The 25,984-nt window shown below is 40.3% G+C and overlaps 1 protein-coding gene across 1 annotated transcript in view; it reads left to right on the top strand.

The window, feature by feature from the left end:
• The window catches only part of COL6A1 (collagen type VI alpha 1 chain), a 94,502-nt gene that overhangs the window by 6,230 nt on the left and 62,288 nt on the right, over nucleotides 1–25,984 (top strand). Inside the window, exons 3-10 of the mRNA XM_078681450.1 lie at nucleotides 1–26; nucleotides 14,519–14,719; nucleotides 15,440–15,599; nucleotides 16,383–16,505; nucleotides 16,992–17,012; nucleotides 18,802–18,822; nucleotides 20,962–21,006; nucleotides 23,135–23,188. The exon at nucleotides 1–26 is cut by the window's left edge and continues 104 nt beyond it. Coding sequence (XP_078537576.1) covers nucleotides 1–26; nucleotides 14,519–14,719; nucleotides 15,440–15,599; nucleotides 16,383–16,505; nucleotides 16,992–17,012; nucleotides 18,802–18,822; nucleotides 20,962–21,006; nucleotides 23,135–23,188 — 651 coding nt within the window. The remainder of the gene's footprint in view (nucleotides 27–14,518; nucleotides 14,720–15,439; nucleotides 15,600–16,382; nucleotides 16,506–16,991; nucleotides 17,013–18,801; nucleotides 18,823–20,961; nucleotides 21,007–23,134; nucleotides 23,189–25,984) is intronic.

Genomic DNA, 25,984 nt, shown 5'->3' with positions numbered 1-25,984 from the left:
AGCTTCATCGACCAGTTAACATCCAGGTAAAGGTCGCATACACTTTAGCATCTCGGCTACCTCTTATAGGGAAGAGGTATAGCCTTCTGGGCGATGGAAGAGGAATAGAATGCTCTATCATTACAACACAAGGGAGATAGGTTCAACTTTACTCCAAACACTAATCCAGATTCTAACCATGTACTGAAACCTAACCTTAACATATCCCTAAATTGAATCCTATTTTACCTACAATGCTACCCCTAAACATATTCATAATCCAAAGCCTCATCCTCTCCCTCAAACTAAGCACCACTCCAAACCTAACATTAACCCAAAGTCTCACCCCAACCCTGACATAAAACCAGGCCACAACCTAATCCTTTATCTAACACTAACACTAATCCTAACCATAACCTACCTGCCTTGAGAGGAGGGCTCACTAGCCAATAGGAAGCAATGAGCACTGGCATGCCCCTGGCAACCCCGGGAAGAAGATGTCCATGAGGAAGTGTAAACACTTATACAGTAGGTCCTGATGGAATTAGAAGATTATCTGTTTTATTATTTGCTGTAAAAGTGACTTACAAAATTCTTGAAAGCCCTCACAAAGATGGCATCCAGCTCTGGTCCTGAACAGCTGACTGGATGCTCTAATTTTGCAAATTATGACCTCTAAGATAATGATGAGCGTGGTTACAGCTCATGGAACTGACTTCAGAATCTTCATGTGAAAAGAAAAAGGGATCACAAGCACTGGTATGATGCAATACACAATGTTAACCATTATGTGAGTGAGTTCAGTGGCCCACTTCTGCCAATGTTTTCTACCAGCATGGTGCTCTTATTTTGGGAACATTTATGAGAAACAGTAATGATTTTATGAGCCAAACTTACAAATATGAAGAGAGTCCAAAAAACCCACAAATAAATGTGCCATAATTGAAATTAGGGATAGAAAACAGATACAGAAGTTTATTGATGTGATTCACATAGATCACTAATCGAAGCAAAAGAAGGCACATTCCCCAAAAGACTGAGTACCTTTCACATTTTTGATAACAGCAAACTGACTGATAGATTGGAACAACACAATTGTAATTCTTAATATCTATCTACCTATTTTTTAAATAAAGAAGTCAGTTTTATTCATGAAGCTCCATACATTTTGATCTAGATGTTTCATAACCTAACAAAAACAATTCTCGACAAACAAACAGCCAACATGTCTCTCGTGACAAGAGTCGCTGCTTCACGGTTAAAGAATCAATCGTCCTGTTCATGCAACAAATGTTACGAAGAAAATGTCCATCAAGGTCGCAGTCATATAAAGTAGTATAATATGTTGTTAGTAGGAATAACTAGTTATCTTCTAAGTTAAATTCTACAGAATATTCATCCCCAAGATAAGGATATCCACAAGAATAAAATACATTGTCTGCAGGGATAACATGTTCATTTCTCAAATTCAATTTGATACAATCTTCATTCTCATGCTAAGAGAACCGATATAATTGAGTGCAGTGACAATCTCAGCTCTCATGATGAATTCAGCAAATGACAAGATCTGAAGGAAAATATTTTTGTATAGCAGAGCTGAACATACATACAAAATAGTATAGTTAGGGTTAACATACGTTAAATGTTATTGGGATCTACTCCTGCCTATATTTAAGGCTTCTGGTTTTCTGTTTTTACTGATTTTTACAGATAAATACAGACACAAAACAATGTGTTTCCTGTCTGCATTTATTTTTAAAAGTGGAAAAATACTGAAAATGGTGCTTGTTGTGAGGTACTCACCATGCTGTCTTTCATGAAGTCTAGGCAAAAGTTGAGCAGATAGACAGCATGGAGAGTTCAAAAACAGGATGAGATTCCATTAAAAAGGCATATGTTAACATATATTTGTAGCATAACGCTAATATGTACCTGTTTTGTTATGCTTGGCTGCTTACTTTGCTAAATCGAGACCAGCATCCATGTATGAGTGCACGTTCAAGAGTTAAATAAATGTAGATATATACAATGTTACAGTTCCATTTATTCTTAAAACACAAAATAAATATGGATAAATACTAATAAGATGGCAAAAACATAAATATGGATGATTACAGCTGTTAATTAGAAATACCTTCCAATTAGGTGAAGTTAATTTAGCTATTGCCACTGGTTACACTTGTGACCCTACAGTTTCCATTAAAACCCCAACACTGTTAGGATGCCCAGATTTCAGCTGAATCATGTATTGAGTCTGGGTCCCATCAGGCTGAGAGCACTATATACACATGTGCAGGAACCAGCAATGGATGGATAAGAAATTGTCCAGTGACAAAATAAACAATGCCTAAGGTGTTGATTTTTGTCTCATCACTACAAGATTCATAGATTATCTTCATAAATATTGAGTGCATTATTTAGGTTTTTTCATCATCGTGCTCATACTCTGGATTGTGTCTTATGCTGATTGAAAAAGATATCGCATTTTTTAACATTTTCATACTTGGCCTTGCATCTTGTCATGTTCACACAGGTTTTTTATTACAACAAGTTCATACTGGCTTTTTTTGTCTCATGATGTTAATTTTAGGTTTTTGTAGCTGATGAATATTTATAGTAAGTCTGGGCAGTGAACGCCGCTCCGCTCTGGAAGTTTGCGTAGTTTTCCACACTCCACGTTACGTGGAGCTTGCGGAGATCCAAAAAACTCTGGTCTGCGTAGCGGAGTCAACATCAAGTTGGCGAGTGCGAGCGAGGAAAATCCACCTCCCGGTGAGATTTTTCCTCTTTCGCGATCGTCAACGCCAAGTTGGTTAGCGCGAGCATGGAAAATCGGCCTCCCGGCGAGATTTCTCAAAGCAGGAGGTCAGATTTCTCATTGCGAGTGGTCGCGTCCGCCCTTGTTTAGAAACCGTCCGTTTGCTTTGAGAAAGCTGCCACTCGAGTAAATAATCTACTTGAGCGGCAGAAAGGAAGCAGCCCCCGTTAACGATGTGCATGGTGCTGTTCAAGATGATTGCACGGTGCAGACAAGCACTTGGTGCTGAAAATCACTGCAAACTGCATTTATCTAGCACACTCCACCGCTTGCGGAGCACCGCGTAGCGCGGCATAGTTTTTTTTTGCAACTCCACTCAGGCTTAATTTATAGCTGGAATGGAACATGCGTTTTTATGTTCATTATTTTGTCCTGCAGATTTTGGACAAATATTCCATAATATCTGGACAGATGCTTCATAATGTTCAAGGGGTAGAGGAAGGGGCAAAGGTGCAAAGAAATCAGGCAGCTTAAGTTAGATTAAGTCTGTTTGCTTGGTGGAAGAGCCAATCTTCATGCATTTTACAACACTTTCCAAAGGCCGTCTCCAGATTTAGGGCATTAATAGGGAGTTCTAGAGGAGTGAAGCACAAAGTTGAAAATTTCTTCTCCCAAACTGTTTGAGTGTCCACAGAATTAATGAGAGGTGGGCCTGGAAAGACAACCTTATTTATTTTCATATAGGTGTGACAGTTTAGAAAAGTTGTCTGGAACATCAGTCTATTGGATCTTGTGGATTGGTTGGTGGAGAGATTCAAGTAAGTTCTATTATAATAGTCAACGCATACCAAACGGTAAGGACAACACCAACTTAAGAGGCAAGAGTACAACAATAGATGAATTCCACGGAACTAGGATAAAAAACAAATATATTTTTTCATGTTGTTTATTTGTGGTATGAGAGCTAGGTCTTTGCTGAAGATTGCCACAGGTTTCGAAGCTCACCTGAGGGAGCTTGGGGAGCACCCAACATAGAAATGCATCCAAATGGGAGCACACTGGGATCTTCTATTTTATTGTGCTAAGACGTAGCCACTTGTTAATAATCCCATATGGGAAGTCATTATTTCGCAGAATGAGTATTTGATTCATCCTTATTTTCTAGCATCGATTTGACTTAAGTTTAGCACGCATATGAAATCCATGTTTCAGATACAGAGGGGCCTAATAACAAGCTGCCCCCTCTGTCGCTTGGTACCTCTGAGCCTCATGTTCCTCATATTTGGGCTTTGATGCAGTCACTTCGGATATCGGAATGATCAAGACCCGGCACCAAAAGCTGTAGACACGGCCATCAGTATAACACCATCCCGGCTGTCTAGAGAACAATTGTGTACAGTATTGTCTTCTACCTCTACAGAGATATAAGTCTGGACTTTTAAAGCACTGAATCATGTTTCCCTGTACCCTATCCCTTTTCTTATTCCCCTTTTCGGTAAACATACAACTTTAAAATTTGATATCCCATTGCTATGGCTTTTATTTAACCAGATTATTAAAGTAATTCACCATAATTTATAATGCACTATGCACTTTACATGCCAGCAACACCACGCACTTTAAAAAAACTTTAAAACCAAGAATGGAGTTCGTACTTACCTTGCTACTACCTGCACACTGAACCAACTCTTAGAGGATGCATTTGTTATGGTGCTATGCAAGACTGAATATTGTCTGACAACTTTAGCTCGCAATGCACTTAGGGTTTTAGTCTATTATCCCAGTATCTACATTGCTCACTTTGCACATTGAATGAACTGCCTAAATTAGAAACATTTAGTTAATTACAGCTGAAATTTCATACATCTAGTTAGCTCGAAACAAATATTTTATGCCCGATCTCAAGATTGAAGACTTCGTCTTTTTACTGTCCTGATAACAATCATTGTATATTGTTCTGACTATCTTGACACAAGGAATCAATGCTTTTATGATATGCTCTCCGATCTTTAATTATGAAACCTGCTGTACCATGCTTATTATCTCAAAATTGTTAAGGTTTTTAATAACTAAACAATAAATGTATTACTTAAGAACAAACTATTTTGTAATATGTTTAGTGGTTTTACAACAGACTATTAAAGTACTACAAAATAAAACTATTAATACAAACCTGCAAGTGTAAATCTCCACCTCCAGCTTTCCTGTCTTTTAAGTGGGGAGATCCTCACACATATAAGTTTACCACTTAGGGGCCGATTACAATGTCATTCGGAAAGGCTCCGGATGGGATTCGGTATTGCAGAGTCCGATTAGGAACCCTAGTTTCTAAACGAATCGTATACATTTCCCACAGACCCATTATGATGCCCGTAAACTGTACAGGCAGTAGAAATCCGTTCCAAAAGGCATTCAGACAGACCGAGTCTTTCGGAGCCGAATCGTACAGCTACATGGACACGATTTCCGGATGAGCGATTATGATGACCGATTCGGACAGCCATTCCGATTCGGTCTACCCAACATGAAAAAGCCGTGGGAATCTGTCTTTGGTGGACCGTTGTGGGCCCACCTTCACCTGGAGGCATCCAAATGGGGCCCGTGGGGGTACCCAAGGGACCCCCCTTCCCGACCATGCACAATGTGGTTGGCACCATGGGGTGCCCACCACAGGGTGCAATGGTTTTCCTCAACCACCCCTTTTTTCAATGCGAGTCCCACCGAATGCTGTTGGGAAGCATTGTAATCGGTCGTCCGGACTCGCAGGACCCGATTAATTCGGAAAGGATTCCGAGACCGATTTATTCTGAACTGTTTCCAAATGACATCGTAATCGGCCCCTTAGCAGTAAATCTGTGGGAGACCAGGGAAGTGGTTGAAAAATAGGGCATGCATACTACAAAATAGGTGGGGTTTAGGTAGGAGCAAAGAGGGGTCAAGGTAGGGTTAAGATGGGGTTTAACGACAGACAGACACCACCCCATGAAATAGTAAGCAGATTGCCATTCCCAAATTGCACAGATAACTTAGAGTAAACTGCAGTGTCAGTGCCCGTTTTGTCTACACAGTGGTATGAGATATTTGAAAAAAAAAAAAATATATATATATATATATATATATATATATATATATATATATATATATATATATATATATATATATATATATATATATATATATATATATCTGCTCCAATTACACCTGCCTGCCGCACTCGAAGGCTGGTGCCTGCTTTGTCGGGGGTGCGCCCGACATCAATATCTGCTCCAAAAACTCCCAGACCGCAATCATGCGGAAATAAGGTAGCAGCACTCCCAGGTCAAGTTTTGAATAAATATTGTGAGCATAACCCTGGGAGTGCTGCTACCTTATTTCCGCATGATTGCGTTCTGGGACTTTTTGGAGCAGATATATATATATATATATATATATATATATATATATATATATATATATATATATTTTTTTTTTTTTTTTTTTTTTTTTGCGCAAAAGGAGCTGCAGCTCCTTTTGCGCAAAAAATTAATATATGGGTCTGGATCCGACCCCTGAGCGCAGCACACGCTGTTGAGCGCTCTCATGTTCTGCTGGATCACTTTGTGAAACGAGATATATATATATATATATATATATATATAGTCACACAATCCACCAATTCTCGGTCGATTAATGGCAAGCACACGGATATCCGATTACAAAAGTGTTTATTTCCAGACCCCTTCACCCTTGACAGACGCGTTTCGCTTTGAGCTTCGTCAGTGTCAGTTTGTGCCTTACAAAAGTCGCCATTTTAAACCCCACCATGCATTGTACATGTTCAACAACATAAATGACGGTCAATTATTTTCGTAAGCTTGGTGGCCATTTTGAAGTGTCTTATTTACCATCCATTCCATTGTTTATAAAGGCGAATATAAAGTGCTTAAGTGCAAATTAAAAACCGTGACAGCAACAAACATATCAATATTCTAGTGCAAGTTCCATCTTTTACAATTCATCACATTATTCTTTCGCATTGTCCCTTCGTTTCGTTTCAAGCTTACACAATTTGTTTGCAACATTGTTTTTTTCTTTTTTTCACATCACGGGGTGTATCCCCTTATTATTCTTTTTTGGGGGTGACGTTCCCTCCATTACTAACTGTGGGACCCATTATTACGCCCTGAATGGGCTACTTTTTTGCTAATGTGTATGAATTTTTTTTTTTTTATCATAAACATGGTGCTCTGTCACAATTCTAAGGAGTTGTATTTGTACAGTCCCGATATCTGTTGTTATTAATATCCATGTTTTTTCAGAAGGAGAGCAACTAATCGCTATGTAGAGATGTACCCACATTTCTTCATCATTATTAAGACCCCATGGTGTCATAGTTTTCAGATCAATGATGTATCTAGATTCTGCGATACGGAGTGCCTTTTCCCTGTGCCCCCGAGTTCTGAGCTACTAATTTGATCTATGCCGTAAAATCTGAGAAGATCCCTGTTGCTGCCATGGAACTTAGCAAAGTGGCGGGCTACCGGATATGTTTTGTCCTTATTAGCGATGGCCCTCATATGTTCAAGGATCCTCAACTTGGTGGGGTTTATTGTACTGCCTATATATCGCTTATGGCAGGGGCACTCTAAAAAATAGATGGTGTATTCTGAGTTGCAATTGAGATGTTTGATTGTTTTTCTAGTCTGTGTCTCATCTCCTGTCCTTCCTGGATATTCTTTTGTTTTCTTGCTGTACTTACAGGCTTTACAGCGCATGCATGGGTAGAAGCCCTGTATACTATGGGTAGCTGGGGTTTTAGTCTGTGGGGAGAAATGGCTATGAATTAAATGATCAGAGAGAGACTGGCCCCGACGGTATGTAATCATCGGTTTATCTGAAAGATGTTTTCTTAAGATGTTATCTGTATGTAAGATATGCCAGTTCTTCTTGAAAGAGTGGACCAGATCACCGGATTTGTTGTTAAATGTGGTGATCATTCTTGCCTGATCATCTTCTGGTTTAGCCTCCTGCACAACTAGGAGATCCCTCCTATTTATAGCTGATGTCTTGACATCTGCTTGTTGTAAAATGCCTTTCGAGTAGCCCCTAGCCAGGAACCTACTCTTTGCATCTTGTTTGGCATTCTGAAAATCTTTCTCTGCTGTGCAGTTTCTTTTGAGGCGTAAGTATTCACCATAGGGTACGTTTTTTATTAGACTCCTAGGATGGTAGCTTGCCGCGTGTAGCACGGCATTACCCGCCGTTGGTTTTCTATACAGTCGGGTTTGGAGACCAATAACACGAGTCACTCCAGTAGCGGGTGCTGTAAACGCGGTGGTGTCCCGCGATACAAAGAGTAGCTCCAATTCCTCCAAAGAATACCCAGCCGGGCCAATCAGAAGAATACAGCACTCTCGGGATTTAGTAGTTTAACAGCACGGATAATTTGTTTCCTCCTCGTGGATTTTCAGGCACACAATCTAAGCAAAAGAACCTAAGAAGGTCCCTATTGCTATTATGTTTTATGGCAAAATGTCGGGCAACCGGATAGGACAAGTCTCTATTCGCGATTGCCCGCATATGCTCTAGCACCCTCAGTTTCACTGGATTAATGGTACTGCCAACGTATCTCAGTTGGCAGGGACACATTAAACAGTAAACCGCAGATTGATTATTGTTCCAGGATCTTTTTGCGGCCCATAGGGCTGCAATTGCCGATACACGGCAAGATAAAGTTAAATAGAATTACGATACGTGAACGATACCGTTCGACTAACACGATGTCCTAATGGGAGGAACATCGTTTCTTGGTACAATTGTATACAGGAAAATGTGAGGAATAGAGAACATGGATATAACTGTTCATAATGCCTGCTTTGCCGATTCACTGCGATTTGTATTTGTAATAAGCAATGGTTGTTGTTTTTTCCTTGCAGGCATTGCCAATACATGGCTCGATTTGTTATATGGAGGAGAAATTCCTTCTGCATGTATATATATTGCACGTTCAAATATGGCGCGTTATAATGAAGACCACATTGGTCCTATTTCTGTTGTAACTACCCAGAATGCAATTATAAAATGATGCCGCGCAAAACGTTCCGATGTAAACACTGACGAAGGGAACCTTTCCCGAAACGCGTTTGTTTTGAGAAATAAATCCGTGCTGTTAAACTACTAAATCCCGACAGTGCTGTATTCTTCTGATTGGCCCGGCTGGGTATTCTTTGGAGGAATTGGAGCTACTATATATATATATATATATATATATATATATATATATATATATATATATATATATATATATATATATATATATATATATATATATATAAATAAATAACGTGACAGAAATGTCATCATAAACATAAAAGAGTCAATGCAAAACCATGATTTTATATATATATATATATACACATTATAAATGTATATAATTGAAATAGGTAAAGGCACAAATCTCTAAATATTATAAATACCTATAAATATTTAAAAAGGCAATAAATATGTAAATATAAACAAATGTAAAAAGAGCCAGATAAAAAAATACTGAATATCGACAAGTGTGTGCATAGCATAATATATACATCAAACCAAGTCATAATTCAGTCAACATAGCTCCATGCCTTTAAATTACCTAAATTGTGTATTCACAAGTTACAGGTCATTTGCTTATACCTGTGTGCAATATTAGACAATTCAGCCCAAGTGGGCCTAGAATATACAAAAATGTCTATGAAAAGTGCTTGCGCTAAGTCAGTGCCACCGTAACAAACCCAAATGGTTCATATATATGCACTGAAAAAACCAAAGGTTGAAGTAGCGTTATAAATAGAGGTGAATATGTCAGCGAGGACAGTAACATTTTGACCCTAAAAAACACAGAAATTCACCAAATACACTTAACAGAGCAAACTTGTGACCCCTCCATGCACTGCTTCTGACTTCACATATTACATCACTCATGATGTTCTATGACATAATTTATGACATCACTGATGACATTTGAAATGACATAATCATTGTCCTCTTTCCACTATGCTGAAGGCGGGATGGTACATCCAAGGATTTCTTAATAATGCCCACAGAGCGAAACAGTGATTAGTTATGAAGTGACCCTCCCGATACTTGCCTTGTTTGATGGGAAGAAGACTTTTAGACAAACCTATTTCTCTAGGGGGTACAATGTATATTTTCTAAATACTACCTCGCAAACATCTAGCAGACTTATTGGTCTACAGTTTGATGGCAGGCTTCTGTCACCTTTTTAAGAATGGGGTTTACCACAGAGTCCATACATGTATCCAAAAAGATCCCAGGTTTAACTATCTAACCAGTGCCTAAACATGCTTACACACCAGCCGCTATTAGACTTGATAATTATGGCCAGGATATTATCTGGGCCTGCAGCTCTACTCAGTTTCATTAGTACAATCGTGAATTGAAATTCTTTGGATGAAAACCAGTGTAATTCTTTTTTTCATCATTGATGTGTGGAAAGGGAGGAACCTGCATAACAGGTAGACCATAAGCTATACAGGTATTTTCCACAATCATACAAGGTAAGACCCCTAGGCTGACAGTATTTACTAGTTTCGAAAATTTCCATTGATCACCTGTCTGGATAACATCCATTATCCACTATTAACTTACACTTAAATGAAATATTTAATGATATAAAATATATTAAATTAAAATACCATTATTTTTTGAAGTTTAAATGAAAAAAATCCCACCTAAAGTAAAAAGATTTTTTTTATTGCTTATTAATAATTATTAAGAGTGGTGTATAGAATTAATTGAAATCAATGTAACTACATTGTAATGAAAATTATGTTACATAAATATTTAAATTGAAAGAATGTTATTAAAATATGTTAACAAAAGAATAAAAATACGTTTTTATTTCAGATGATTTTGTAAATTTTAAATTTAAACTGTTTATATTTTTACTTATTTTAAACAATGTATTTATATTCCACATTATTTCCTACGGTTTTATTTTAAGTCCCTACCAACATTATTTTCTGTGGAACTGTGTTGTAGTATAAGTTGTTGGCCATGTGTGGTGCTGGTCTTACTACTGTTCTCCTTTGGCAGTGGTAACCTAACACTCATACATTTGACTCCTCCCCCTGTTGCAGGGGGGGAAGACATATAAGTCTAGACTTTTGAGTAGTTTTCACTTGAATTTTATGAATAGCCCAAAGCAGTAAAGCGTACAAATAAATTTACTAGCAGAAAATCTACAAATGTAGATTATTCTTTGTGAATAGGCCCTTGAGTGCTGCCAATAATGACAACTAATGGTCAAAAATGATCAATCGAGAACACCAAAAGTGATTTCAGTTAGAGTCGAAGAGGAAGGGACTGAGTTTCATCTGCGTGATGCTATTTGACAGGAACGGCCATGGAAAATCCTCAATTCCAAAGAAGGCTTTGTTGGGTGAGGAATAATCTCACATTTGAAAGGGAGTGGGTTTAGTGCGGCAATTAATATATATATATATTTATATATATATTTACTATTCTTTAGTGTGCATAACTGCACAGCTACCTACCATGTAGATATAAATCTGCAAGATACGTAGAAGGCTGTTTAGTATAGCAAAACTATACTTACCTATACCCACTTGCTATCTATCACAATATCCATTTAGTCAATCACAATATCCCTTTTAGCACAATATTTAGGCAGGTGCCTTTTCAAACCTTAATATGCCGATAGTGAACCAGGCAAGAGGTTAGAAATTGACCTGAAGTTTTGCAGAAATGCAGGTTTTGAGGAGTTTTATTTTTGTAGTGGAGTGACAAAGGCATATGTAAGCTTCTGAGTTACATCTGTTGGCTGTAGGGAAACACTGACAGACTTGGTGATGGCAGACATAAAGGCCACTTGGTGAAGTTTAATGATTTTTGCAAGGCTTTCTCAGTGAAGAATACAGTTCTAAGTTATGTGTTGGTATCATCGGTGAGGGTGAAATCTTGCCCACTGTAGGCACTTAAGTACTGATGTTCTGCTGGAGTGAGGCGTGTTGGGAACTTATAAGCAGTAGCAAAGTGATTTTGCAAGACAAGAAGGATATCAAATCAGCATACACATGATTTGAAGGTGTTACCTAAATGACTTCTGGTGATAATGTGAAAACGTCTTGATAGACACATTAAGATTCTTTGCATGCATTATAGTAGACTAAACAAGAATGAATGTAAGACCTTTATCCTCTGAGTGGGTCATTTTGTAGCTTCAGTCGTGGATACTGTTGCCAATTTGCCAATAGGAAAGATCACAGTCTTACAACATCCTTCAAGGGCCATACCTTTATCTATCATGAGTCAAAGCTAATCGATGTATAATATGCTGCTAACTGATTTGCTCACCCGGGGTTCCCTTTAATAACGGAGCATTAATGTGACGGGTGGTGATTGTGGCCATGCTGGTTGCTGCATTGCATTGTGTTTTTTGGGGGGTTGTCTCTAATCACATTCAAACTGGGGTTTGCATCCCGCCATTATATTGGGTTTGTATCTCATAGCTTTCTTTCTCGTTCTTATTTCATGCCCAGTTCCAAATGGGATTTTTTCCTCGTGATGTTTGTTCTGCATTCTGTGGCCCATCATGTTTATTCTTGGACAAGTGTCTGGTGATATCCATTGGCATGTCTTTGTATAGTGTCGTGGTCATACTGGGTTTTGTAGCTCACCATGTTCATGTTGGGTCTTTCACCTCATCATGTTAGTTGTAGGCCTTGTCCCTTCGCGTCTTCATGCTACTGTTGCACCTTATCATGTTAACAATGGATACTGCATCACATTATTTTTACTCTGGGTCTGGTGACTGCATTGTATGTCTTTGGTTTTGCCATTTTCACCCTAGGAATTGTGTGTAGTCATGTTTATGTTGGGTCTTGTTTACATTGGGTCTTGTATCTGCTTGTGACCAGTGTTTTTATCACCCTTTGATTATTCTGGGTATTGTACACCGTCACGGACTGACTGGGTTTTGTATCATGTAATTCATATAGGCCTCTGTCTCTTATAGTATTTATACTGGTTCATATATCTTGTTGTATTAATACCGAGTAATGTTTCGGCTGTATGTCGTATTCAGCATTACACTATAGCATGTTTGTAGAGACTCCTGTAAATTCCTATCTTCTCCTGTAATGCATATTTTCTGTGTATGCTTTTTGATCGTTCTGGGTATTGTACTACACACTTATTGATACAGGGCTCTCTGTATGGGAGAAGCTTGTATTCAGTGTTGTATCTCCTCAAATTGGTACTGGGTGTTTTATCTGGTGCATTAAGGGTTAGGTGTTCTGTGGATAGCCATCAAAGCCTGGTTGTTGTGCCCCTGCAGCAGGAAGTAGCACCGTCTGTGGCTTCCAGTGAAGGAAAGCTTCCCCAAGGCATTAAGTAAAGGTGGATCCCAGTACCTCCAACTCTGGGTTCCATCATGGAATTCCAGGTAGTATTTGACTCTTTCTGGATGAATGAGCCTATGATCTTTGTACTTTGTTGAATGATGGCCTATCAGCAAACCTGATTCTTCATTGAAGAACTAATTAACTCTACTCCCTGCCCAAGTTTAAAGGGCAGGTATCCCCTCCTTGCAGATCTTCAATGGGGTGGTAATTTCTAAGCCAATTCTTTGCTGAGTCGAACTTAATTCTTTGTTGAAGGGAGAGCAAAATCTAAACTATTGTTCCTCGATTACCACCAATTAGAACATTGGAATGTTGGGCGCTCCATTGAAAACAATGGAGTGCTCTGGGCTTATAATGGCTGGTATAAGCCTGGAGCTCCAACATTCCAATGTTTCTTTGTTCACAGCTCTGGCTGTGAACAAAGGCTTCAGGGAGCCTGAGAGGATTCCAATCCCCTCACGCTTCCAAAAGGCTTTGTTTTTTTTGTTAGAACATTCTGTCCTCTAGTGACAGAACGTTCTAATAGCCTAATAGCCCTTGGTAGATGGGCTATACCGCTATTAAAGTCCCTCTCCCTTGTTAAAGGCCCTCGCCTTCGGCTCGGGGACTTTAACGCTGGAGAGGGCCTTTAATAGCCGGTATAGCCCTCTACAGCGGGCTATAAGGCTATATTAGAAGATTCGAATGTTGGGAGCTCCATTGAAAACAATGGATTGCTCTGGGCTTATAATGGCTGGTATAAACCTGGAGCTCCAACATACCAATGTTTCTTTGTTCACAGCTCTGGCTGTGAACAAAGGCTTCAAGGAGCCTGAGGGGATTCCAATCCCCTCACGCTCCCTTAAGACTTTGTTCTTGTTTGTTAGAAAATTCTACCCTCTAGTGGCAGAATGTTCTAGTAGCCTTATAGCCCTTTGTAGCTTGGCTATACTGGCTATTAAAGTCCCCCTCCGAGCCACGCTGGAGAGGGCCTTTAATAGCTGGTATAGCCCTCTACGGCGGGCTATAAGGCTATGGTATTCCATGATTACACTGGAGAGGTAAACTTGTTGTAATTTTAGTGGTAGGTAGCCGCGGCTTGGCGTAGTATTCGTTAGTATCCTTCTTTTTTAGCACAAGGTAGCCTCCCCATACCCAGTTCATTGTAAAAGTGCAGGTTACCTCTGACTCCAGTTCCTTGTTAAATTGTTAAATCGCATGTACCATATGGCGCTGTTTTTTGAGGGATGGCTGATATCCCTCCCCTACGCCTCTCGCTGTTTCCTGGGAGGTCACCCATGATCCTTGTCCGCTATTTAGTGAAATACATGATCTGACTTGTATGCATGGGTGATTGGCAAGCAGGCTCTAACCTCAAGTCTTTATCCAATGGCAGGTACTACCGATGTGATCGCAACCTGGTGTGGAACGCAGGAGCGCTGCACTACAGTGACGAGGTGATACTGATCCAGGGGCTGACGCGGATGCCCGACGGACAGAGTGAATTGAAAAAGAGAGTAGAGGATGTCAACTACATCGGGAAAGGCACTCACACCGACTGCGCCATCAAGAGAGGCATCGAGGAGATCTTGATCGGGTCAGTACTCGCCAATCCCAGCACTTCAAGGTAGAGGGAGGGAGGAGAAAACAGGCACTGGAGCAAAACGAGTAGCATAGAGGGAAGAGCAGGGATGGGACAGAGTAGGGTAGAAACGTGTGGTAGAAGGTCAAGGGCACAGTAAGGCATGGGTGACTGACCAGTAAATACTGATAGAATAGGAGTAGTGGGAAAGGGTGGTGGGGTCAGTCATAGGAACTTCTGAGTGATGGTGCAAAAGGAAGCAAGAGAGAGGCTCAGAAATGCATATATAGAGTGGGAAGAAAAACACTAGATAGAAAGGGATGTGTGGTGTTAGTGCATGTGTGGCATGTGTACATGTGTACATGTGTGTGCATAATAGTGTATGCAAACGTGAAAGTAGGAAGAGCAATGCATAGAGTGAAGATATAAAGGAGGTGTAACAAGAGATACAGAAAAAGGTGCGCACAACTGGAATCAAGACAAGATTAAGACTGAAATAAATCAAGGGAAAAGCTGAATAGAGAGAGACAACACAAACAGGTGGAGATAGAATCGGATAAAAATAATAAAGATGGGGAGATCGAGAGAGAAAGAGAGAAAGAGAGACAATAGGCAAAGAAGTAGAGCTAGTCACACATAACGATACAGTAAGGGTCTAAGGGAGGAACAACAAGCCTTAAGCAAACAAAAATGTGCCTGTAAAGCATAAATAACTCTGCCTGTGCACTGTTCTAGAGGTTCACACATGAGGGAAAACAAGTACCTGATCATAGTGACGGACGGTCACCCCCTGGAGGGCTACAAAGAGCCATGTGGAGGGCTGGAAGATGCTGCCAATGAAGCCAAGTTCCTGGGCATCCGAGTCTTCTCAGTGGCTATTTCACCAAATCACCTGGTAGGGCTCATGAGGAAATGCATGCATAATATTAGTGTTAATTGGTATTTCTGTGTTCAAAACCTAGTTTAAAATTATTGCAGGGTCTAACACTAGCTCCTGGGCTCCTTCATGGGGCATCGGTACTATTACTGACCCTGTAGGGCTCCAAGTAAGACACTAAACTTTATACTCTTGTGTGACATCAGTTTAGGTACCTAATCCTGATATCTGACAGTAATCCCTGTACTGCCTCCCCTGCTAATAGACCATACATGGGCCAAGTGTTCTGGCACTGATGCTGGAGAAGCTCCATGAAATTCCAGCCTAGGAGGCGGCTCCAGAGGGTCTCCACTCAGAAGACTGAGCCCAGTAGTATTCGTTGCTGCACTAATTGCAACAACACTCCTTTTACTATACCCTAAAGTACTTCTCATGGCACCAGAATTGAGTGTGTGACACCAGTGTAAGGGGGTTATTTAAAGTTTGACGTATGCAAGCCATCTGCCAAAAATGGCTGGAAGTCCTGTCCGCCCTATCAGACTGTGTACGTTGAATGGAATCTAAATATGGTAGACAGAAGAGCAACAAACTTCTCGTGGATGTCCTTCATCGCCAGATTCAAACTAGCTCCCAAACTACTTACCCCTTGGGGCTCTGTGTGAGACATTCATGGTAAATACCAGTCCTTGCTATTGTTCTTGCATAGAATTGTGCAGCACCAGTCCTAAAACTGACACCTCTCTAAACAAAGGTCCCTCACATGACTGTGCCTCACTTCACTCTATGTTTACACTATTGCAGGAGTCTCGCCTGAATGTCATTGCAACTGATCCTAGCCATCGGCGCAACTTCACAGCCACCAGCTCAGTCGGACTGTCAAAGGATGACATTCAATACACGATCAACACCATTATTGACACTATTGTAAGTATCTCTGATAATCCCTATGGGTCACTTTCTCTCTTTCCATACTCTTTCCATCTCTCAGTCGCATCCCTCCTCTCAATCTTCCTTCGTTTTCAAGTTTGACCAGTCTTCATTCCAAATCTAGTCTCTTCATAACTTCTTACTTGATTTGCTTCTTTCTTGGCCACCCTTCCTTAACTGTTTTGCTTTACACTTACTCCAGACGTCTTTTGATTTTTCCTTCCCTTATTCCTTGCAAGTTCTTTTATCTAGGCATTTGCTTTCCTCTACCTTTGGACCCTTTATTTTCATACCTACTGCTCACTTTAAATGTATTCATGAATTACATAGGCCGATACTCTTCTTTTAAAGTACTGCTTACATTAAGATACCATCTCATTAGATACTGATACATCTGCAATCTTTCTGGTTGTAACTTATTTACTCTTTGCCTCCTTGAAAAATATACCACGTTAATGTATCTTCTCTGTTTATTTATTTTAGAAAACAAATGTGGAACAAGTGGTAAGTTTCTCTGGTTCTTAAATCGTTTGATATACTTGAGTATTCCTCCACTTTATTGTCCATCCCTTAATCTATATATTTAGTTAAATGATGGGTTAGACATGTGCATGCAACCATCTCTCTCTTAACTTTGAATAACACTGTGTATGTAGCAGCTCTATCTATGAAAAGATTTTTAGATCCCCCCTTTGTAATAGTGGAATCCAAATGTGAGCTCATGGCTTATTTGGCGAGTGGTTGTGTTCAGGTGCCATTGCTTAGGGTTTTCTTGGCAATAATAATGCTTGGAGAATGCTTGTTCTACTCCTTAGAGTCTGGCAAAGCTTGGAAGTGTCATTCCTTGGAGTGGGTCTCCCTAGGAATGTCATATCATAGAACATGGTTCTGATTTAGAGTATCGCACCTTATGGAGTGCAGAAGTTTTGCAGTTCCAGTTCCTTTCAGAGGTTCTCATTATGAGTGTCCTTACTAACAGTGAAGCTCCTCTTGAATTTTACTTGGGGGTTTCATTGCTCAGGATTGCATTGCAGAAGAGTACATCCGATTATGAGTGTCATCGCTTATAGGATGGCTCTCTGTATGTTTGTCAGCCCTGTTTCTTTTGAAACAGCAGTCTTTTAAGAGTGGAACTGATTGGAAATATAATTATGTAGAAAATGTTCCTATGCATATGTACATATGCCATTCTGTTTGGACAGCCATTGTTTTCAGCGTGGTTCTTCCTGCAGATGGCATTCCGTGTAGGGTGATTATATCTGTCCGTGTTGCTCCTTAGTAAGGTTTTATTCTGCTTGGATGAGCCAGTCCATACTGTTGGGTTCTGGTGTTGAGTTGAATTGCCCAACATAGGTCCACTGGAGTCTGATTCAGAAAAAACACCCAAAAAGAAATAAATCTATAAATGTATCAGAAGTATACGTAAGTTTATCTCCTGTTGTTATCTTGAAAATCAGGCACATAGCACTGTCTCCCCTACCTCCATTGACCCATACAGGATAGATTCTGCCTTCAAAGAATCATTCCATCTGGGAGTTCCATAGTTTAGAATAGAATTCCAGTTGGGAGCATCATTGGCAGGGGTGGGCAGAGCTCGTGGAGTTTTACTTCTCAGAATTTCATGGAGTTATCTAAAAGCTCTGTGAGATTCAGTGAAGTTCAGCGAGCATCGGAATTCAAGTCTGTAGTGCTGCTCCTGTTGATTTTTTAGCAGCAGGAGCTTATCCTGAGCTGTTAAATCAGTGCGAATGGCACCACACACCATGCGCTGGTTCTTTCTGCCGCACAAGCAGATTTTCTACTCGAGCAGCAGGTTTCACAATGCGAGTGGCAACTTTCTCAATGTGACCTGCCGCGACCACCCACATTGAGAAATCTTGCAGGGAGGTGGTCTAATACCCATTATTTCTCGCTTGGGCTTGCCAACTTAACATTGGCGAGACGTGATGAGAAAAACTTCACCACTCGGCGGTTGGCTGAATTTTTGCAGAACTCTGTGCTCCAAGCAGAGCGGTACTGGGCAAAACTCCACAAACTCCGCTGGTGGAGCAGTGTTTACCGCCCACCCCTAATTATTGGCAAGAGACAGGTTCTAGTTGGTATTGCTCATTACTCACACAAAAGTAAAAGCTGGTAGGGTTGTTATATTCACCATTTGTTGAAGATTATGTATGCACCACTCAGATCTCCAGCCCTTGTTTGCGTATATTCCATCACAATAATTTTGGCTTGTAAATGTTCTGATTGTAAAATATTATTAACAGCTTTCTTTTCCGTTCTCCCCTCATTCTAGTGCTGCTCTTTTGAATGTCAGGTAAGTGAAATAAAGCCTTGTTAAATATATGTGCAACAGTCATGTGAAGCTATATTTGTGGGTGTCTGTTTAAGTACTTTTATTGTGTTTGTCTTTGCTGGAATGTGTATGGTAGCCATGTACGTATATTTAGGTATGTTCATCTTTTGATGGTATTTTGTGTTCTTAGGTGTTTTATTGACACAGTATCTCTGGAGAATCGATGCACTGTTTGAGGGTTGTATAGTTTTGATTTACTGATAGTAGCACCGGCCCTTTTCTGCACAGTTTGTTCATATACGTTTCCTGCTTAGATCTAAAGGGTCGTGGTAAAACTACAGTCTCCCTTTTAATTTTTTCACAAATGGACCACTTTGGGACCATAAGTGGACTCTAACAGTGAGCCTGGATTAATAAATATTGCACATTTGCTCTTGAAAATATAGAGCCAAATGAATGAAACAATTTGAATTTGCAAACAGTGCAAACCGCAAAATTCAGCCGTTTGCGAAAGCTAAATGGCCTTTCCTTATGTGTGAAAGGCTTTGGCATTCGAAATTTAGGTAATCGCAATTTTTAGCGATTATCTAAATTATCAATGCAAATAGGCAATCACAATTAGCAAATCCCTAATGCACATGTAAGAAGCCTTTCCTAAATGCCAAATGTGTATTTAGGAAATGCTATTACCATCAACTTCAAGATGATGGTACCCATGTGCAAGCTTTAAAAATGCACAAAACTGCTATTTTTAAAGTGCCATGTAGTGCACACATGCCCCAAGGGTATGTGTGTGCCTTACCTATGCAGTTTTTTCGGGGGGTCGCTTCAGTGAGGCCTTAGGATCCCACGCACACTTGCCTTTGCATTACCTAATTTGCGATTACCAATTTGGTAATACAAGACCATTCTCACCTACGGGCCTTGAGGCCCATAGCAACGAATGAAGTTGCAATTACAAATAGTGAATCCTTAATTGCGTTGGTGATCTTTAAGGAATCGCAATTAGAGAATCTCTTTTTCCTATCTGTTTTCTGACATTGCATTTTGCAGTTTCCAAATATCAATTTATTAAAAACCTCTATTTGGTAATCGCAAAATGACATTTTCATACATGGGTCCCATAGCATCCTCAGTCTTGTATTTCATCCACACCATGCACTTATTCAGAGTAATGACGTTTACACCTTCTTTAGCAAGGGAAAGGTATTTGAATGGTAATAGCATACATGCTAAATAGTAAAACTGCAGGGTCCAATATTAACTGGGTGCAGTATTACCTCGCCAAAATGTGCATAACGCAGTAGTATTGCATTTTTCGCCATTCCAAGATACGCAATGCAGAATGTTGCAATTTCGCCCAGCGCACATGTAGCCAGATTTTAGCTGGCGAAATTTGAGCAAGGAAAAGCTCCTGTATGTGCTAATGTCAAGCTCATGTAATCCTAATTCAGGTGAAACTTTCTGTTTGTGCTGAATTATGATAAAAAATTGCATGAGATACTGTGTCCTATGAGCTCATCATAGACACTGGTGTAATTGAGATGATTATGTCTGAGGATCAAATAGCGGGCCAGAACCTTCTTACGTTCTGAAAAGTTGTAATTTATAAACATTTAGCATGAATTCTATCTATTAAAGAATCATTTACCATTTAAATAGTTTTACAAGATATTTCCTCTATGGACCCTGGCAGTGCCAGCATAGATATTTCATATTTAAGTGGCTAACTCAACAAAATAGAAGACCGCTGGCACCTTGTGTAAGTTAGGGTGATCTTTATGTGCATGTGTCGCATATGCTTATCTGTAAATGTTTTTGAGTCTGTTTGAACATGAGGTATCATTGACTATCCATACACATTGGGAGCCTTTCTGCTTGCATGTATGCTTGGTCTATGTGTACATGCAGCATATACATTTCTGTAAATATATTTAGGCTTTTTTGGTTCACATTGCTTGTATCCATCTCTTGCAGAATGTGATATGCCTTTTTTTGTTTATTTTCATTTGTGGATACAGCTTAGTTTGCTTACATTTTCCCATTTTTCTTCAAGACTATCCACATGTCCTGTCTACATTCTGTGGTCATGTGATCTTACATATTGTTGCATATCTAAATGGTGTACATGTTGTAATTGCTGATTTTAATGTTTTTTAGCCTGAAAGAGGTCCTCCTGGCCCTTCCGGAGATCCAGGCTATGAGGTGAGTGATTTATATGTATGGGTTAAATGTAAAACATATGTTTGATACCAACAGAGTTGATGGTCACCTTGAGAGCCTCCTTGCCCCTTAGCAAATGGCCCTTTATATTAAAACTCCACTCAATTTCAGACAAAGTGAGATCCTCTTCTTAAATCATAAATTATAATTGAATTTCACTAAAAGACACTACTTCTTTATAAAAGTTACTTTATAACCGAACCATTCCTGTTATACTTAGACAATTGAAGTAGACACAAAAGGCTCAATTTTAAAAGAATGAATTCGAAAATCTGACAAAATCTAAAGATTTTTTAAAGAGACACCTTTTAATGACTAATGTTTTCTTAAGTCTTTCCAGATCACATATAATCTTTTCTAGCTGCATCAGGCTGTTTCTAATTTATGATAGAAATCCTTCATTATTATATATTTTCCATCTTTTCCATGATAAATCTTCCCTACCAATGATATGTGTCTCCCAATCATGGAGTATTATTTTGTCAATCAATATTTCTTACTACTTTAAAAAAAATCTTGACCATGAGAGCGCCTATTTTGCCAACAATGATTAATGTACCAAAAGAGCAGATTTTTTATATCTAATCTCCGTTAAAGTTATATAACCTGGAGGTTGTGCTATGCCATGTATACCTGTATACCTGTTTTTGCAGTGAAAGAGTTTACCACCTCCATGACGGAATCTCCAATTATGATTTATAAAACACAATTCATGGTAACTCTAACATTCTCCTTATCTTTGTAAATGCTTCTTTTACATGCTTAATATCCATTAAACAACTGCAAATCTCTTCTAATAATTGAGGTTCCCATATAAAAAAAAATATATTTTTCAAATAAGTCCTGACAAAGACTAGAACATATGTGGCGCATTTCTCCTTTAAGAAATTATTTAATTATAAGCAACATATTCTTGCCCTTACTATGCAAAATATTGCCTATAAATGGACGATAAATGTAAACAGTAGTCATTCATCTTAACCATTTGATATTTTGTTGTGTAAAAAAATAAATACAATTGCTGAAAATGATGAGATGTACCTGGTGTATGCTACCTTTAAGATTTAAAATGTACTATATGATTCAAATGTTTCTGAACCATGGGCAATCTTTCTAATTATATATTCTCGATGGAATCCTTGCTAACCATGGATGAGGCCTCTTAAGATATATAAAAAAATTCTATGAAATCACCTTTTGACCTATGGTATCAAACCAAACAATTGTGCATCAATGCCGCACATGTTCAGTTCTCTCTTACCATGAGAAAGCTAAGATAGCGAAGGACCATCCTTCAAATTATTCTCTATTGTTGAGAAATTTCTCCTAATCATGCAAAATGCCTTTCCCACAAATCAAATTTTCCTTAATTGTGACAAATTTTGTCTGATATTGAAAATCGTTTTGGGTAGATATTCTCTGAATTCAAGACACATCTCCTTATTGCCTTCTCTTTCAAATACATAAGGCAGATATTGATTACCTAATAATATTATACAAAGGATGGTTTTATTTAAATATTTTTCCAAAGTACATCTATATCTAGGAAAAGTTGTTCATGTCAATCCTGCTGAACTCAATCACTTCTGAAATCATCAGACAATTCCTGTAACCTAAAACCATGATTGGCATTTCTTAACCATAAAACCTTCCTTATATGCTTAATAAGTAAGCCCTATTATGGAGATATTCTTTCTCTAATGCCAAGCGATCTCTCTCTAACCCATTCGTATCGTGTGTAGCAATGTATATAATTGAGTAAGGGAAATTACCTTCTTTTGATAAACCCACTAACATTCAGGAATATGTCTCTATGACATTTGGCAGTCAAAACATGTCCAAATGTGTAGTGGTCAAAACTGTCATTAAGTTTGCTCAACATGAGAAGTTACTATTTACTGGGGATGTCACTTCAGATCTCTTATCCCCCTAGAATGCACAGTTCTCCAAAACGGTCTTTAAGGCTAATGAGATTCTTCTCAGCCACAAAAGAGAATAGTTCAAAATGCACTCTGTAGGAACAGCTTTCTAGTTTTTGGTCTGCCAAAGTATTTGTTTGTCAGTCACAGCAGCAACATTATTTTAAGCTTTATTACTAATTCTTTTCTAGGGTGAAACAGGAAAGACTGGTCTACCAGGGGAGAGAGGCATACCAGGAGACCCAGTAAGTATCACCGCAACTGAATCTATAATTAACTTGAATCCATGCAAGACAATAGAAGTGGGCAATTTGATAACATACCATTACATGTTCTTCAATGTTAGGGATCTGTAGAGTGTAAAGTGAAAACCTATTGATCATTTGCTTTATACAGAGGTTTTGTCAATTTAATGAAGACTAAAGGAATGTTTTGAAGAGAAATATGTCTGAATATTTATACAGCAGTGGTAAGAATAACCAGTGGCAATAATGTTCCCTTACAGTGCACTTTGTGTGTTATCAGCCACAGTACCATCTCTAATGATCCTATGTTATGCAACATTTAATTGGAAGGGCCTGTCATCTTTCTCACCTGAGATTACTACATTTTTCTTTCTTTCTACTACCCCCATCTTTTGGTATCTCTCCTCTTTTTGCTCATCCTGGGCTGTTTTAAGAAAATCAGCAAGTTGTTCTTGTGTTTTGACAATGTCCAATTCTTTCAGCTAAGACTCCTAGGGGGGCTTGGCCAACCACAAAGGAAGATGGCAGTTTTCTAGAGCGGCTTCGGCCAAACATCTCATTCCTCATTAATCTGTTAAACATCCATCCTCCATGGCAAGCTAATCTACGTGCTATTCGCAGTTTGTGACAGAGATGTCAATGCAATAATTATAGGTTTCCTGCGCGACCCTAGGGCAACTGCCGCGACAAGGCCTGACCGGCGCAACGCAGCTCCAGCCTAGCCTGTGGGCTGGGCTGCTGTGCGACCCACTGACGAGGAGGCGAGGATGTTATACAGGGGCTGGGCTCCCCGATACCGCTGCCCTGGAGCTCTAGGACTTGCCATCACCCATCAGAACTGCACTGTGACATCCAGAGATTGGGGCGCACCGGGCAGTCTTTTTGCCAGAGAGGTGACAGTGGGTGGTCTCAGTGCCCGGGAGGCCTGCGCCACGAGTTAGTGCACCTTTGCTCTTGGTGGTGGTGGCGCCGCGGCAACCCCTGTGCTTTCATCTTCCTGTCCTGCAGTGGAGGGGAGGCGCGACCCCTGAGATCAAGTTTAGTCCAGAAGATATGAGAGATGTGTGAGCCTATAGGGAGTGCGCGGGCTGCCCCTTGGAAGAGCCCCACTTCCTGCATCAAGTCGGGGGAGGCCAACCAAGGGCTATTTGAATGACATCCCTGTGTGGCCCCCATTCCTTGCTGGAGAATGCTGGCACCCATCCATAGTTGTGGAATGAGGGATGGCTCTGCTGAGTGGTGTGCAGTCTCATATTCATTTGCCTGGAGAATCCCTGATATACCTGCAGTGACGCTAACCCGGGGGTGCCAGGCTGACTGCCTGCCTTTCCCCTGTGATTGCTGCTGCTTACCATCACTGAGTGGCACTCACTACACAGCTACAAAGGCTGGAGGAGGAGTGGGGAAATCAGCTAGAAATCTGAAAGGCCGCAGGGTGATAGCTTCTCCCCTTGGTAGGGGGCGGTTGTCGTCCTCTCCTCTCTTCCCCTTCTACCTGGCCCAGAAGCAGCCACAGCGTAGAGCCCCGAGAACGGCTCACGGACAATGACAGGGGGAAAAGGAAGTCAAGGGGTGCACCAGACCAAGTTGAGTAAATACATGCTCCGTACGGAGCCATCCGCAATGGGGGAAACCAGACGGGCCGGACCAGACTAACTTTTTATCCACAGGGAATGAATCGCTCACACTACATGATATAATGGCAGCAATTCAGGCGGTGTGCTCTTCCCTCAAAGCAAGAATTGACTCTGTCATAACAGAAGTAGCGTTGGTGAGAGCCGATCTACACAATATGGTCAGTAGTGTAAAGGAAGTGGATGACACTACGGCTGCCCTCAAGGTTGATATAAATGCCTTGAAAACACGGGTCACTGAACTACAAGCCACTACTGCTGCCCTGGAGGCTTGCTTTGAGAACTACAAAGGGCACTCAAGGCGCAACAATATTCACATTGTTGGGGTGCCTGAGCGGGCGGAGGGACAGGTGGTGGACCTATTAGTTAAAGACTTAGTTCTGAAGCATCTGCAGGCTTGTGGCCTTCCCAACTACTTCTCGGGGGAGCGGACCCACCAAGTCCCAGGGACCCAGCATGGACCATTGGTGCCCCTGCCCTATCATAGCAAGAATACCCCCAGCCACCTACTGTTAAACATGTTGTATTGGGATGACTGGTGCTCTGCAGAGTTGGGGGATGGGCAGTTTTAGGTCCACCTTGCAGGGACTGTGGGGTTTGTTGGGGGTGTTCATTTTCTTGGCTTTTATGTTGTTGACACACAGCTCTTTTACACTTACACACGGATGCAACTCGGTTTCCCCCACCAATGACCCCGCCTCCTGCGTGGGTTGATCTTCACTTCCCCATGTCAATGACCACTACACTAGCGACTCCTAGCTTTCAGGTGCTCTCCTGGAATGTCAGCGGGTTGGGGGACAAAAGTAAATCTGGGTCGGTACTACAATACCTTAAGTGACATTCTCCAGATGTGGTTCTCCTTCCTGAGACAGATCTTCAGGTTAACACTTTTCGAGCAATGGACAGATGGGGATACAAATGAAGAGATAGGTAAAGTAAAATAAAAAATAAAAAATAAATAAAATTACTTACCTTGCGCTCGCCATATTTTCGAGTGGGGGAAGCGGCGAATGCAAGCTAAGTGGTTGTATTTCTTTTTTTATTTTACTTTCCCTAACCCATTCTCAGTCCACTTCAATCCCCATCTGCCCCGCCCCCACCCGCCCCACCTCTTTTACCTGTGCCGGCTGTGCCTGAGCCTCACCCTGTTCCGTTGGTACTC

This window comes from Lissotriton helveticus, chromosome 3_1 (assembly GCF_964261635.1).
Source record: "Lissotriton helveticus chromosome 3_1, aLisHel1.1, whole genome shotgun sequence".
NCBI classification, from domain to species: Eukaryota; Metazoa; Chordata; class Amphibia; order Caudata; family Salamandridae; genus Lissotriton; species Lissotriton helveticus.
Note: the sequence above shows the minus strand (reverse complement) of the source record. Positions and strands in the feature narration are given on the sequence as shown.